Source organism: Micrasema longulum, unplaced genomic scaffold (genome assembly GCF_059751315.1).
Source record: "Micrasema longulum isolate JH-2025_06_02 unplaced genomic scaffold, ASM5975131v1 h1tg001820l, whole genome shotgun sequence".
NCBI classification, from domain to species: Eukaryota; Metazoa; Arthropoda; class Insecta; order Trichoptera; family Brachycentridae; genus Micrasema; species Micrasema longulum.
Genome location: NW_028278994.1, coordinates 1 through 14,728, shown reverse-complemented (window position 1 = coordinate 14,728; position 14,728 = coordinate 1). Strand labels below are relative to the sequence as shown.

The 14,728-nt window shown below is 35.7% G+C and overlaps 1 protein-coding gene across 2 annotated transcripts in view; it reads right to left on the bottom strand.

Moving 5' to 3' along the window:
* Positions 1-14,131, bottom strand: part of LOC148273870 (neural cell adhesion molecule 2-like) — a 38,087-nt gene extending 23,956 nt beyond the window's left edge. For both annotated transcript variants that reach the window (XM_088238029.1, XM_088238030.1), the window contains exons 1-10: positions 13,946-14,131; positions 11,768-11,909; positions 11,567-11,675; positions 10,436-10,593; positions 7,785-7,843; positions 6,533-6,700; positions 6,256-6,385; positions 5,256-5,340; positions 2,099-2,340; positions 153-235 (exon numbers count right to left, since the gene is read on the bottom strand). In XM_088238029.1, the coding sequence (XP_088094155.1) occupies positions 153-235; positions 2,099-2,340; positions 5,256-5,340; positions 6,256-6,385; positions 6,533-6,700; positions 7,785-7,843; positions 10,436-10,593; positions 11,567-11,675; positions 11,768-11,909; positions 13,946-13,957 (1,188 nt within the window). In that variant the 5' untranslated portion in view covers positions 13,958-14,131. The remainder of the gene's footprint in view (positions 1-152; positions 236-2,098; positions 2,341-5,255; positions 5,341-6,255; positions 6,386-6,532; positions 6,701-7,784; positions 7,844-10,435; positions 10,594-11,566; positions 11,676-11,767; positions 11,910-13,945) is intronic.
* Positions 14,132-14,728: the final 597 nt, after the last annotated feature.

Sequence of the window (14,728 nt, the reverse complement as noted above, 5' to 3'; positions counted from 1 at the left end):
GCGTGTGGCGGTCCATTCTCTCTGCCTACCCCTACGGAGAAATGGCGTGATGGTAGTAGTAGTAGTAGCAGTCGTAAACTAAGGGGTTAACACTTTAAAAAATTATATTAATTATAATTTACACGAATATTGCAGAATTCCGTTTTACTTACATCTGTGGGATTTGCATTGGCCGTGCAAATGAGGACTTTGGAGTCTTCTGCCTCGGCGAGAGATATGACACATTGGGGTTTATCTAAAAAAAAAAATCAATGATAAGCATATTGGCGGCCTCCGTGGTGTGGTGGTCAAGAGGCTTGACTCACAGACGGAAGGTTCCGGGTTCGATTCCCGGTGAGAACACAAAAACTTAAATGTGAGTTTTCTCAAGCCTGGGTGTTCTGTGATGTAATTCACTACTGTAATTGGGCCTCCTGGCCTGCTGTGGTGCAGAAATAAATAAATATTGAATATGGTATGTTTTAATGTCAACCAATGCTGTGCTTCAACAAACCCTAGATCAGCTGCTTTAACGTCTCGATACATACACTAAGGAAGGTAGTAAAACATGTGGAAAAAATATATTATCTAAATATGTTTTTTATAGTGGCAACATTTTACGTCTAGATGCTCTTATTTGTTAATAGGGCAGAATTTAGCCACATTATCTGTGCATCTAGGCGTTCGTTTTTTAAACTGACAGTTATGTCAGAATTCAATTCGACTTAAATTTTATTATTATTACTAAGAAAAATTTGCCAGCCGCAGGACGATTAAAAACATAAATAAATAGTAATTAAAGGAACAATTTTTTCGTCACTTTCAATGCGTAGATATGCATATCGAGGGGTACTAAACCCGTCGGTACAAACCGATGTACTTTCATCAAAACTTGATGGTGGGGAGATCGGTAATGTATCTTCGTAATCGCTCTTATGCAGAAAGCAGCCAGTCCACAATTTAAAAAAAATTTTTGATAATGATGTTATCGGGTGCAGTAAGGTCAATTATATGTCCTGCTGAAAACAGCAAGACCGCTTTCGTACAAAAAATTGTTTTAATCACTTTTTGAAAATTGTGTCCATCACAAAAACGGCATTTCTCAATTTGCAGAAAATATCCACAGCACTTGAAAAATTTAAACGAATTTTAAAAATTGTTAAAACTGGTCAAACAAATAATTGGATTCTTGTTTGTAATCTAAAAATAACTAATATGTTCATTGTTTATCATTTGTTAAAGTCAAAAACATTCTAACTGTTGGGTAGATTTGTTTATTCACTCATTTCACAAAGGTGCTATTATCTCAGTTTCACTTTTCTATGGCTGGCTGCTTTCTGCATAACTACGTTCAATTTATCTTCGACTAAACCGTCATGGTGAAGGTATGGCGTCCTTAGCTTCCCATCATAATCGCGACCCCGAGCTTGGGGGGCGAGAACTAATTTACAGGGACCCGTCACAACAAACCCCGATTTCTCAGAATGAGGAATTCCAGCCCAACCCGGAATTAAATTTTAAAAATATTTTCGTGTACACGTGAATATTTTGGAGTAGGATGAAATATCTCAAAAACGCACGCAAAAATAAATAAAAAATGTTAAAAATAGTATTCATTTCAAAACCGTAAATAATGACGTCACTCCTTATATCTACGTGTAGTGTTTCCAGTTTCCGCTTTAAAGCCCCCGTACCTTGTAAGGAACATTTTGACCATATAAAAAAAGAGTATAATTTGACATTTCAACCGGAGATTATGGCAACTTTCTAGGTTTTTCTAAATCAAAACGTTCGTAAAAATAACCATAACATAGAAATGAGGAAATTACGATCAACTAAATGAAGTAATTGAAGCAATATTCCATAGATTCTTGTCAGGTCAGTGAAAGTAAGAACGCCAACCGTTTCATGACGTCACTACTGAAAAGTGACACACTGATTACAGTCATTTGGTGCGTTATTTGATAAATGTAACTTTAAAAAATCATATCTTTGTAAATAACGCACAAAAAAATGCTTGGTTAAATAGTACGCTAATAGAAAATAAATAAATTAGAAAACAGTGGAATTCTTCATTCTGGTAATTATGTAAAAAAATAAAGTATGAACAACTACTCACACATAACATTGAGATACGTAGTGATTTGGACAGTCCCGTGTTCGTTTGTAGCTTCACAAACTAAATCTCCACTCTCCGTTCTATGTACGCCTCTTTTTAATACCAGGGCATAACCATTGCTGAGGACCTCTCTGGTTCGCTCCTCAACTTCTGGGCCTTCCACTTTCTTTCCAGAATCATCGCTGGTCTTGCTTTTAGTAGTATTGTATCTGACCCAAACGTATGCGGGATCAGGCTTCCCTCTGAAAGAAAGATATTTTTATAATTACATACAAATCAATATTTATTTATCACAAGCTGAACCTGACAATGCCTTGCGACTGCTAGATTTGAGGATATGGTCTTATATGTCATTAATGAACACAATCGATCAATTATTTATTTATTTATTTAAATCTTAAAGTAGGGCGGGCACTCATATCATACATATTGTTATGTGTGTTCTAATAATAACATTGCAAATATATTTAATTTATAAATTGTTTATCACATATGTCTTGACCATTATTTTAAATTTTGATATGTTTTTTTCTTCATAAATATTTTTTTCCATTTCGTAATACTTTTTAATTGCTTTAAATAAAATTGAATTTTGTGACTTTGCCTTTTTCCTAAATGGAAGTCTAATTTTGTTCTTTTCTCTAGTATTGTGATCGTGTTCATGCTGGTTCCGATCAATTTTTTTCCAAAATTCTGTTTTTTTTTTAGAGTTTATAATTTTATGAACAAATATCATTGTATTGTAAAATATTCTTTGTTTATATGTTAATAATTTCATTTCATTTACCATCGACTTTACCCTCGTATATCTGTTTTTTTTCAAAATGATTCTAAAGGCTTTATTTTGTAATACAGTTAGTTTATCTTTTTTTTTTTTTTATAAAAGAAATATTTGCGTTCTTATGATTTACCCAAATATTTAATTTTGAGGGGCCATTTTCAACGAGTTGTAAATAACTCACTATTAGAAAATGGAATCAAGTTGGGGTAGAGTGGGATTCGAACGACGGACCTTTAGTCCGTGAGTCCGAGACACTAGCCACGGGACCACAACCCGATTTGAACCCGATCTATGTTTTTCTTTGTTTGATAAAAATAAAATGCTACTACAGTAGTTAACGTGTGGTTCAATAATTGCTTTGTAAATAGTTTTGCAGGAGTTCTTATCAATAAATCTTCTGATCCTTCCCAAAATTGATATTTTTTTGCAATCTTATTTATTACCATCTTAGCGTTTTGGTGAAATGTAAATTTTGAATCCAACATTACACCTAAATATTTAATTTCAGTGACTTCATTAAGTTTTTCATTTTCTATTACAATTGATGGTGTAATTTCTATTCTTTTGTTTCCTATATTCATATATTTAGTTTTGTTAACATTTAATTTTAATTAATTAATTTTTAGCCACAGTGATACACTATTAAGATCATGATTTAGTCTGTCCATAATTGTTTTATAATTTTCTCCCGATATATATATTAAGGCATCGTCTGCAAAGAGTCTTATTATTGTATTCAGTTAAAAGTATATATGCATATAAACATTATTAGAGGCAAAATTAGCAGTTCACAACTGAGTCCTGATCCGAACCGCTGATGTATGGAAGCGAAGTATGGACTTGGAAAAACAGGGATGAAAGTAGGCTGAATGCTGTCGAAATGCGATCTCTTAGGAAAGTGTGAGGTAAAACTATGCGCAAATGTTGAGATCAGTACATTATGTAAAGCTGAGACAAGCATCATCGACATCAAAACAAGCAAAATCAAGAAAGGAGCTCTGCGCTGGTTTTGGACATGTAGAACGAATGGACAGCGAAAGAATGGCTAAGAATATTTACAATGCGAATGTTGATGGATGCAGAAATAGAGGAAGACCAAGAAAGACATGGCATGACCAAATCCAACAAATACTTGAAGATGGACATGTTAAAAACCGGCGAGGAATAATCGGCGTGCGTGCATGAGAAGATGTATGAATGTAGAGGAAGCGAGATCCGTATGCAAAGGTAGAGTGATGTGGCGTTCTATCCTCTATGCCTCTACGGGGGAAACGGCGCGATGGTTTGTTGCTGTTGTTGTTATAAACATTATTATTTTTGTGTTTCTTATTTTTTTTAGACAGAACATCGGAATAAAATTTTCTGAATTGGTACATTTTGCGTTTTTCAAAAATAGTCATTCTATTTGGATACTGTGCGCCCGAAAACAGCGGATAAATTTAGGCATTTTTATCAAATATCAAACAGATTAAAGATTTTAAGACCTATCAAAATGCCCATGGCAAAGCGCATCATTTTGCAAAAAAAACACGCGAAAATCGGTTCTGTGGTTATTTAGTATATCGAGTACACACTTACGAACAAACATTGACTTTTATACATATACATATGCGAGCTAAACCCAGCAATGCTTTGCCATTGCTAGATTTGAGTACATACTCGTGTATACAGTGTGTTCTTTAAACCCCGCCACATCCAAAACCACGATGATCAGTATGGGCAAGAAGACATATTAGCATATTTAAAAAAATATTTAGAATTAAGATTTTTTTAAAATTAAATAATAAAAAAAACAAATGGTTGCTGACTTCTGCAGGGGAGAAGTGAGGAGGGCGTGGCCACGCGGTTGACAGTGTATCCGACTCCCCCTTCCCCCCTCGTTTCTCCCCTGCAGAAGTAAGCAACCAGTTGTTTTATTTGATATTTTATTTTTGTAAATTTTATTCGTTCTAAAAAAATATTTTAATGTGCCAATATGTCTTCTTGCTAATACTGATCATCGTGGTTTCGGATGTGACAGGGTTTAAAGAACACCCTGTATCTAATTAATGGTCACAATCGAAAGTTTGATATCAGCTATTGTATTTAGTTAAAATTAGATATTTACATGTACATTAATTCATTATGTGTCTCGGTTTACATAAATTGTGAGGATATGCGGGACAGGGAGTTTTGATAAATACTGTACAAAAGAGACAACTGCATGTCGGACCTTTTATGCCTAACTAAAATATACAAAATCGGCGATTCGTTCTCACGTTTTTCGCATCTCAAAACTGAGCTGATTTGATATTTTTTTCAAACAGAGTATCGAAATAAAATTTCAAATGGTTTTTTAGAAAAAGATAAGTATGGTGTGAGTTATTTTTAACTTACTTGGCAGAGCAGAGAACCTTTTCTGGAACGTGTTCTTCATTGACGGACACAACCTTGTTGGACACAGTCATATTTTGTGGAGGATCTGAATGAAAAACAAAGAATTTGTTAGCAATTAAAATATTTTGGTACATTTTTTATCAGAAATACCTTAAAAAAAATAAAGTTTTCAAATATCGTAATTTTTTATTATTTTTAATAATGCTAATTTAAAAAACGACGTTCTAAAGTGACAAAATGCTCTAACTATCTTCATCGTCATTCCCTCTCCGCATCACATTGGCAAATCGCAGCGTATATTGATAATTTTTGTTACATAAAGGTAAGATGATCAGTCTTACGTTTTAGGTCTAGGGACTATGAAATATTCTAGTGTAAAAACACCTTTTTAAATACATATTTTATGTCAACCATGTCGGGAATCGAACCCGAGACCTCTTACATGGTAGGAAAATGCGCTGACTCCTACACCAAGAGGCTCCACAAACTTTTCGATGTTCAGCCGACTTCCACAATAAATACATGACATTCTCGGTGCGGTTTTTGTTATTTTTTTGCACCACAACAGGCAAGGAGGCTCGATTACTTGTTTTGTCAAGAATTCAATCAATAAGTGACGCTAAAACTTTACTCCACGTTCAATGCTAAATTAAAAATTAAAGTTTTTCTCTTTCGTATTTTGAATAGGCTTCTGTATCACAGGTTTCGCTTTTTATCCAAAATGTTCACTTTAAAACGATTAAAAATTCAAATAAATCGCAATTCAAGCAAAATATGCTCGTTTGAACATGATTTTTGTATGAAGTTTTTCACAAAATACTCAGGCCCAGAATCGCGTTTAATTGTTATCTTCGGGAATCGTACCCGGAACCTTCCATCTGTGAGTCAAGCGTCTTGACAACTACACCCTGAAGGCCGCGATAAAAGAGAGATGATTTAGAGCGAAAGTTGTGCAACAAAGTAGAACTATGGTCACAAACTGACAAATTTCTCTACTCACATTCTACTCCAAAGATGGTTGAAGAATTAATAGCTGGTCCTATACCGTTCCCATGAGCGATACACGTATAGTTGGCATTGTCTAACAATCGGTCTAAAATTTGGTCTAGCCAGTTAGTCATATTAAATACCTGGAACAAAAGCAAAAACATGGTTTATTTCATTTAGACGTCCTGCCGGTAAAACAACTCTGTGACTTCAAATAAATTACAGATTACTAAAGCTTTGGTTTCATAAGAGAGCGGTGCCATTGTGAAGCAAATTTTGAAAAAACTTACCAATTCAGACAGAAGAGATTCAAAATAGTTGTTGCTGGAGTCTGGGTCCATCGGAGTATTTACCACACTATAGAGGGATGATGTGCTGGTGTCTATAATCTTCCCGTTTTTCAACCAAGTCACTCCGCATAACGGCGAACACTCCGCCCGGCACGACAGAGATATTTCCTGTAATTGATGAAGATAGCGTTAAAAATTTGCTTCAGCTACTTTTACGTTCAATTTATTATCTTCAAATTATTACAACAAATTTTGGTTCAATACTTAGTCTTTATATGAGAACCCAGATACCTTAGTTTAGTCTAAATTTGAAATGGCGTAATCTGCCGGTCTAAAGGTAATTATATTTTAGTTTAATAAACTTTGAAGTATATTTTTTAACAGAAATACCGTTAAAAATTATTGTTTTTATCTAATTTATTTATTTTTTATTATTGCGCGATTAAAAAAAAGATTACTTTTAAAATGGCAAAATCGTATGATTTCCTCGTTCTGCGTGCGTTTTACCAGACTACAGCCTTAATAACGGTGACCGTCACGAATGGCAACCCTACATACAGATTGAACAATCACCTTGCTAGAATGAACCTTTCCCAAACTTCTAGATGTAGGTTCTGCAGTGCAGATGAGGAAACACCTATACGTGTTTTATGTGAATGTGAGCCTCATCTTCGGCGGACCACTGGTTAAACCTGAGGATGTGAAAGAGCTCGGCCCCTACCTAAGCCCGATACTTTACGGATCTGGGCTTGGAGGGGGAGATTTAGCAAAATGTAAACTCTCGCCTCCCACACAGTAGCCAGGCTCTTTATAGACCTGGGCTTGGAGGGGCGAGAACTATTCACGGGGAGCCGTCACAGTAGATCTTCACAGGTCGCAGTGACAACGTCAGGACAGTGGCGTCTTTGATACCAAATTTCTAGTGAAGCTCAGATTTTAAGGATAAGTATAATATGCGTAAATGTTAAGTAGGTACCTACAGTAAATAACACAGTACGGACGATGTTTGTAGGCATCTTTGAGCATTTTTATATTGGTTACAAGTTTTTTATCTTCATAATCTGTTGATATAATGCGAATTAAAATACATATTAGGTACTGGTGAATAGCAACGATTTCTTAATGAGGCTCAGCCTCACTTGCTTCATATCCTCCTTCGTCCCTGTGTCAGGAGCTTAAAGCCTAGCACTGACCCCCCCCCTCTAAGAATAAAATGTGTGAAAAAGAAATATAGACAATAAAATAAACTTACAGATTTATTATAGACAACTCCCGTGTATGGGGTGAGGCTTTTGATGAATGTTGGGGGAGCTAAAAAAAAACAAAACACAAAATATAACTAATTTTAATGATAACGTTTCATTCACTTTTTCTGTCCGGATGTTCATTCAAATTAGAGGTGGGTAAGACCCTGTCACCGAAAAGATACGAGTCACTTGATCTGTATCTTTAAAGTGACCGTATCTTTTAAGTAGTTAAATTGAACGAATGTATCTTTCGCTCATTCGGCTCATTATATCTCATCTTTCGCATCTTTGTATCATTTGTTTCTTCGTTTCTTTCAGGTCTCTAGTTCGTTTGGTTATTTTGTTCACTTGAGCGGAGTGTGTGCAAACACGAGATAAAGCTAGATTTTTACATGTCTTGAAGCTACAAAACGAATGAATGTTTGAAATTCTGGCATCTTTATAGGGCTTGAAATAATTTTACATATTTTTCAATTATTTAAAAAAAGGTAACGTAAATTCTTTTTTAATTAAGTAAATAATATAAAGTCAGCCTCACGGTGCAGTAATCAGCGCGTTTGCCTACCATGCAAGAGGTCTCGGATTCGATTCTCGATATGGTTGACATGATTTATTTTATTTAAAAAGACGTTTTACACTAAAATATTTAAAGTCCCGGACTAACGAAGTGAAGCGTTAGACTGATATTACCTTCATGTAAAAAAAAAAACGAGATTTGCTGCGATTGGTGCACCATTGCAGTGTCTTATGCACTATTAGATGCGGAAAGAGAATTATGATGAAACAATATATATTTTGAATTTTTTTAAATGATTGCTGGTTTTGTATGGAAAAATTTTAATTTTTTCAATATTTTTAGTAGGGTTTATTTACAAAGATAATATTTGTTCACATGTATAAATATTAAGCTTTGTACTTTGTTTTTTTCTTTTAAGTATTTTTGGATGATAGAGGAGAAGTGTTTACAAGATTAGCCCCTGATTTTTAAAAAAAATAATACAAAATAGTACAATAAATGTCAATCCGCCCTAGTTTTACCGTGCCGTTTGGATTTGGACGATTCATGTTAAAGGGGCCTACTGTGTTCAATAAACACACACTTGTACACTTCGGAAATGTTTATAGATAGAGCAAATGGCTATGTATGCGTGGCCTCAACTTAAATAATTTACATTTATTTAACCTATCTACTATGGTGACTCGTAACACGGACACAATCGTTAAGAACGAATAAACTAAATGAGCTAGAGATACAAAAGATACGAAGATCCGAATGACACGAAGATCCATTTAGTTCGGCGCTCTTTTCGTTCGCGAACTAACTGACCGAGATGGGAGAAAAATATCTTTAGTTCAATGTTTCCAACCTTGTCAGTATGACCGGGTCGTTCACGAACTACATATGTCTAATTCAAATATACACAAATTTTGAGATATTTTTACTCTCATATTTACCAAAATTCAAAACACCTCTAAGTGCGTCTCTTTTTTTCAAATCAGCATTAGAAGTAAAAGTTGGTTTTTAGCTTAGACAGCTGGCTTCTGGCTGGTTTGTTTGTTTTCAAGCGAATTCTTGTCGTCATTGTTATTATGGATAACTTATATAGCGCCATTTTCGTAATAAAATACCTCAAGGGCGCTTTACATAGTGATTCTATTGTTAAATTAATTTAATTGAAGCTTTTAAATTTGTAATTTAATTAAAACAATGTATTTTGTTGTCACGTGCTACGGATTTATTCCAATGCTTATAAATAATATCATCGTGACCGACGGATGTGTAAAAAATGTGACTTTTACTTAAGGCTTTTTATTCCAGCTTTGGAAAAAAATAAAAACTAACAATGTTTTGAGTATTTTGAAATGTTTGTAAACAGGCTGGATTTCGATCCAAATTTGTTGCAACAGAGAGTAAAACATTTTGTTATGTTATTCAGTCAAACAAACATATACAGTAGAGTGGGTTGATGATGTATGAAGTTTTTTATTTTTTAAGACATCGAAGTGAAAGGGGTGTAAAAAGTTGCATTTTGGATCACATTGAAGGTAAAAATTATTTGAAAAAATATTCCATACTACTTTTGGCCCTCAATCGAGGTTCGAAGTTTATCACTGTCTGAACATTTTGTTAATTATCTATATGGATAAAAAAAATGTTAGTAAAGATATAACTTTAAAGATATCACATTACAAATTCGAACACGTTTTAAAACTACCGAAATGCAAAAAGTTTGCACTCCGCGGAACTGATTCCGTTGAGCGCCGGGCTAATATTGACGAAAACAATGGCTCATTGAAACAAAACTATCCATTTATTACAAAACAATGTGCAACTCACGCCCTTAAACCTTATTAAATAAGCAAGGTGCTTATTTAATAAGGTTTCTTTTATGAAAACTTTAATTGGTCTTTTTATGTTAAAAAATTGTTGTTTTTAATACTTATTTTGTGTGACTGTATGTTTTCTGAATAAAATAAAATAAAAAAAATAAAAATACAAATGAATGTTCTGAATTGATATAAATCACTTAGAGAAAGTAAATTCTTTAAGCTATTGTTGAACATTTGACGTTTGGATTTGCATCCGTCTGCCTCTGGGGTACAGATATAAATGGACCTAAATAAAATAAAATATATGAGCAAATATCTGTCTTACCCATGACGTCGACATAAACGATGGCCGGTTTGCCCAGTCCCGCTTCATTGACCCCCTGACAAGTGAAGTTTGTTTCCGTCTCTAATGTCACGGGATCTATTTCCCACTGAGGAGTTATCACGTCCGATATCAGCTGGGATCCGCGGTACCATTGAAATCTGAAAATTAATTGAAAATCAGCCATATGTTACTTATTTGTGATTTAGTGAAATGATATGTATATTGATGAAATCAGGGCGAGAGTGTAAATCTGAGACAAGTATAATTGATAAGATTAAGAAAGGGTCTCTGAGATGGTTTGGACACGTAGAACGAATGGACGACGAGAGAATGGTAAAACAAGTATATATGGCAAAAATGAACGGCAACGTTAGACGAGGACGACCAAGGAAGACGTGGCATGATCAGATAAACCAAAATCTTAAGTCTGGTCATGTCAAAAGCAGACAGAACCGAAGGGCATGTATTTATTTATTTATTTATTTAAATCTTAAAGTACGGCACACATATCATACATATTGTTATGTGTGTTCTAATAATAACATTACAAATATATTTAATTTATAAATTGTTTATCACATATGTCTTGACCATTATTTTAAATTTTGATATGTTTTTTTCTTCATAAATATTTTTTTCCATTTCGTAATACTTTTTAATTGCTTTAAATAAAATTGAATTTGTGACTTTGCCTTTTTCCTAAATGGAAGTCTAATTTTGTTCTTTTCTCTAGTATTGTGATTGTGTTCATGCTGGTTCCGATCAATTTTTTTCCAAAATTCTGTTTTTTTATTAGAGTTTATAATTTTATGAACAAATATCATTGTATTGTAAAATATTCTTTGTTTATATGTTAATAATTTCATTTCATTTACCATCGACTTTACCCTCGTATATCTGTTTTTTTTCAAAATGATTCTAAAGGCTTTATTTTGTAATACAGTTAGTTTATTTATGTTTTCTTTGTTTGTTTGTATGACAAGATGTATGAATGTGGAAGAGGCTAGGATTGTATGCCAGGATAGACGTGTGTGGCGGTCCATTCTCTCTGCCTACCCTGCGGGAAATGGCGTGATGGTAGTAGTAGTAGTAGTAATATGTATATTGTACATTGTAACGAAATTGTTTTACCTTGTGGCCAGCGGTCGGCCAAGATCAACAACTGAACACAGTAAAACAACGCGTTGGCCTTTAACGACGCTGGAGGGAGAATATTGGAGCTGAGCAATTCCAGGTTCATCTGAAAATTAAAGCGATAGCGAATAAGAAACCGCTTCAAAATATGGGACTATTAAAAGTGCGTATAGATAAAAAATAGTCGATATAACTTACAATACACAACCAACTCCGTGTCATTACTCCTGGGTCCCCACCCCGCTTGAGTTCTTCCTTGACACGAGTAATTCCCGTGGAACGCTCGAGCGACTTCCTGCAGGAGAAGCTTTTGACGGCTCGATGTCGGAACACATGTCTTCTGCAATAACAATTCAACATACCGAATTAACAACTTTGGTTACGCCACATTAAATGTATTTGCACACTTTGATATATACCACATTTGCTAGGATGAGGCGTTCGGATTTGTTTACTACCTACGGGACCCTGGTTAAGATGTTTCATTTTTCCTACCGTGGGTACCTATATTGTTCCGGCGTTAGAACAACAACTGAACTGACCGTGTGTACATGTGATTTCCCATCAATAACGATTAAATCCACTGCGTTGTGTAATTCGTCAAGTGCCCCTCCTTTCTGACAACAAGTTCGGATTTGATCCAGACTGCCACGCGACAAAAGTACCAGCAATAAAGGTGTCAGAACCCAGAATAAGGTAGGAATTGCAATCATTGTATTTAGGGTTTTGTAGTCAAAGTAAATAAAGGGTAACGCATCCCGCGAACCAGCAATTTCAAGCGTGCATCTGCTAACGGGCAAGTGGCGCGATCAAACTTAAATAAATCTGCCATTATATCAATAAAATAAATATAATAAATTTCCATTGGGGGAGATCCTAAGGCCAATATCCACCCGCAACTGGGGGACTCTCTATCAGCTGCGCATAGAGGGAAGTTAATATAAATATTCCTAAGGAATACAGACTCTATGCAGATTTAGAAGGGGGATGAGGATCTATGAACAGAGGCCAACACGTCGTCCCCGCCTCTCGGGATCTCCCCTCAATGCCTCTGATTTTTTTATTCAAAAATATGTATTTATATAAACAATTTACATAAATAAACGTATACAAATACACAAAAACAATGACTTAAAACAATAGTAGCACAGCAAAACATAAATAACACAACATGAACATATTTGAAAACACGAATATTTACAATGGAAGAACGGCTTTGAATAAAGAAGGACTCCCTGGGTGGTCAGAGGCAGAGAATTTGAATATCACCCCGTAAGGGGAGAACAAAACAAAAGAACGTGTGCGTTCCACTCGAAAGAAAGCACAGTCCCAATTGAATCAGCATCCCACAGAAACAGTTGCTTGTCTCACCATATTTTATCCAGCTAGGCGTCCGCGCATCTGAGGAGCCTCCAACATGATACCCAAGTCCAGACAAACCGACGGAAGAGTGAGGGAGGACAAAATAAAGACCAAAAAATTCGTACTGTTGGCCATCAGATCCACATTCCACGCTGGTCGCATGACCCCTGTCAGACATTCAACATCTCATCTCTGTCATCATCTAATAGCAAACAGTGCCACAGGATGTGTTCGGCCGATTGATGGTCATCTCCGCAAGTACAGCTCGAGACAGGGGCAAGTCCAAGCTTATGAATGTCCCTATGTCCAGAATGCGTACATTAGTCAATTCGCCACAAAACTTGGAATTATTTGGAATAAATCTTTCGGCTTTTTGTAAATGTCTTCGCTACTTTGATAGTGTGGGATAAAGACGGATTGGCATGGTTTAGCTCGAAGTCTTATATGTTTATCGTGTTTTTGAATGTATTGTGTACCATTATTGCCCTTGTGTGTCTTCGCTACATATTTTATGTTCTTTTTGATCAGTTTTTTGTACGTATGTTCCTTCGTGTAACTTTTGTAATTGGCTTAGGCCGTATATATAATAAGTCCAAAAAAGTTTTAAACCACTTTTTTTATTCTGTCGACCGGTTTCAAAGCTACACAAGCTTCTTTATCAAGGTATCCCACCACACACGTCTATCCTGGCACACATTCCTAGCTTCTTCCACATTCATACCCATCGGTTCTGCCTGCTTTTGACATGACAAGACTAAAGATTTTGGATTATCTGACCATGTCGCGTCTGTCTTGGTCGTCCTCGTCCCACGCCGCCGTTCATTCTTGCTATAAATACCTGTTTTACCATTCTTTTGTCATCCATTCGTTCTACATTTAATTATTTATTTAGTTTAAGTATACCTTGATAAAAAAGTTATTATTTCCTTCATAGATCAAAGTATTTCCACTTCAAAAATAGGACCGCTGGATTAGGTAAGGTTGAGTGAAGTACGTTTAGTTAGACTGAGTTACCTGAAGAGTCATCCGTCTTGTTACAGTGTGGGAGTTCCTGCAACAATTCTCCGTCCATGAACCAGTATACAGACAGAAGAAGCGCTGGATTTCCCCTCACCACATTGCACTCCAGAGTAATATTTTGGGCAGCAGACTCCACCACGTGATCTTCAATGTCCATAATCAGCTGAACTTCGGGCTTAACTGGAAATCCAAGAAAAGAAAAAGTTCAAAACATAAATTGAAAATTTATGTACGTAGTACAACGTCCATAGATCGATAACATACGCCAAATGATTTTACAAGAAATCCAGAGCGTCGACCGAAGAAGCAACTCAGCGTTTTCTATTTAAAACAATACATTATATCTTGCAAGACTAACATTATAGCACACAGGATACTACTTGTGATGACTTAAGGTGGCCGAGTAATAAAATGTATTATTGAGCAATACAGAGAAGTTTATTTATAGTAAATCCTATGGGCTAGCTGAGCTAAGGCTGAAAAAAGAGAGCCCGTGAGGTGGTGTCTGTCTCCTTGGGTTTTCAGGTTTCTTAACTCATGGATTCCATATTCCAACAGAGTCCCATATTCTGTGGGACTGCCCACTCCTGGACACGGAGAGGGACTGGTGGTTGTAGTCTGAGCAATGTGCCGAGACCTGTTTGGTGTACCGATCTAGTGGCAAATAGAAGCAACTTGAGGGCATTTTCTGCGCTTGTGGAGGGGTGGGTTCAATGGTGGGACTTGTTGGGGGCCCCTCGATCTCGACCGAGATAGCCCACTGGCCTTACTGCACCA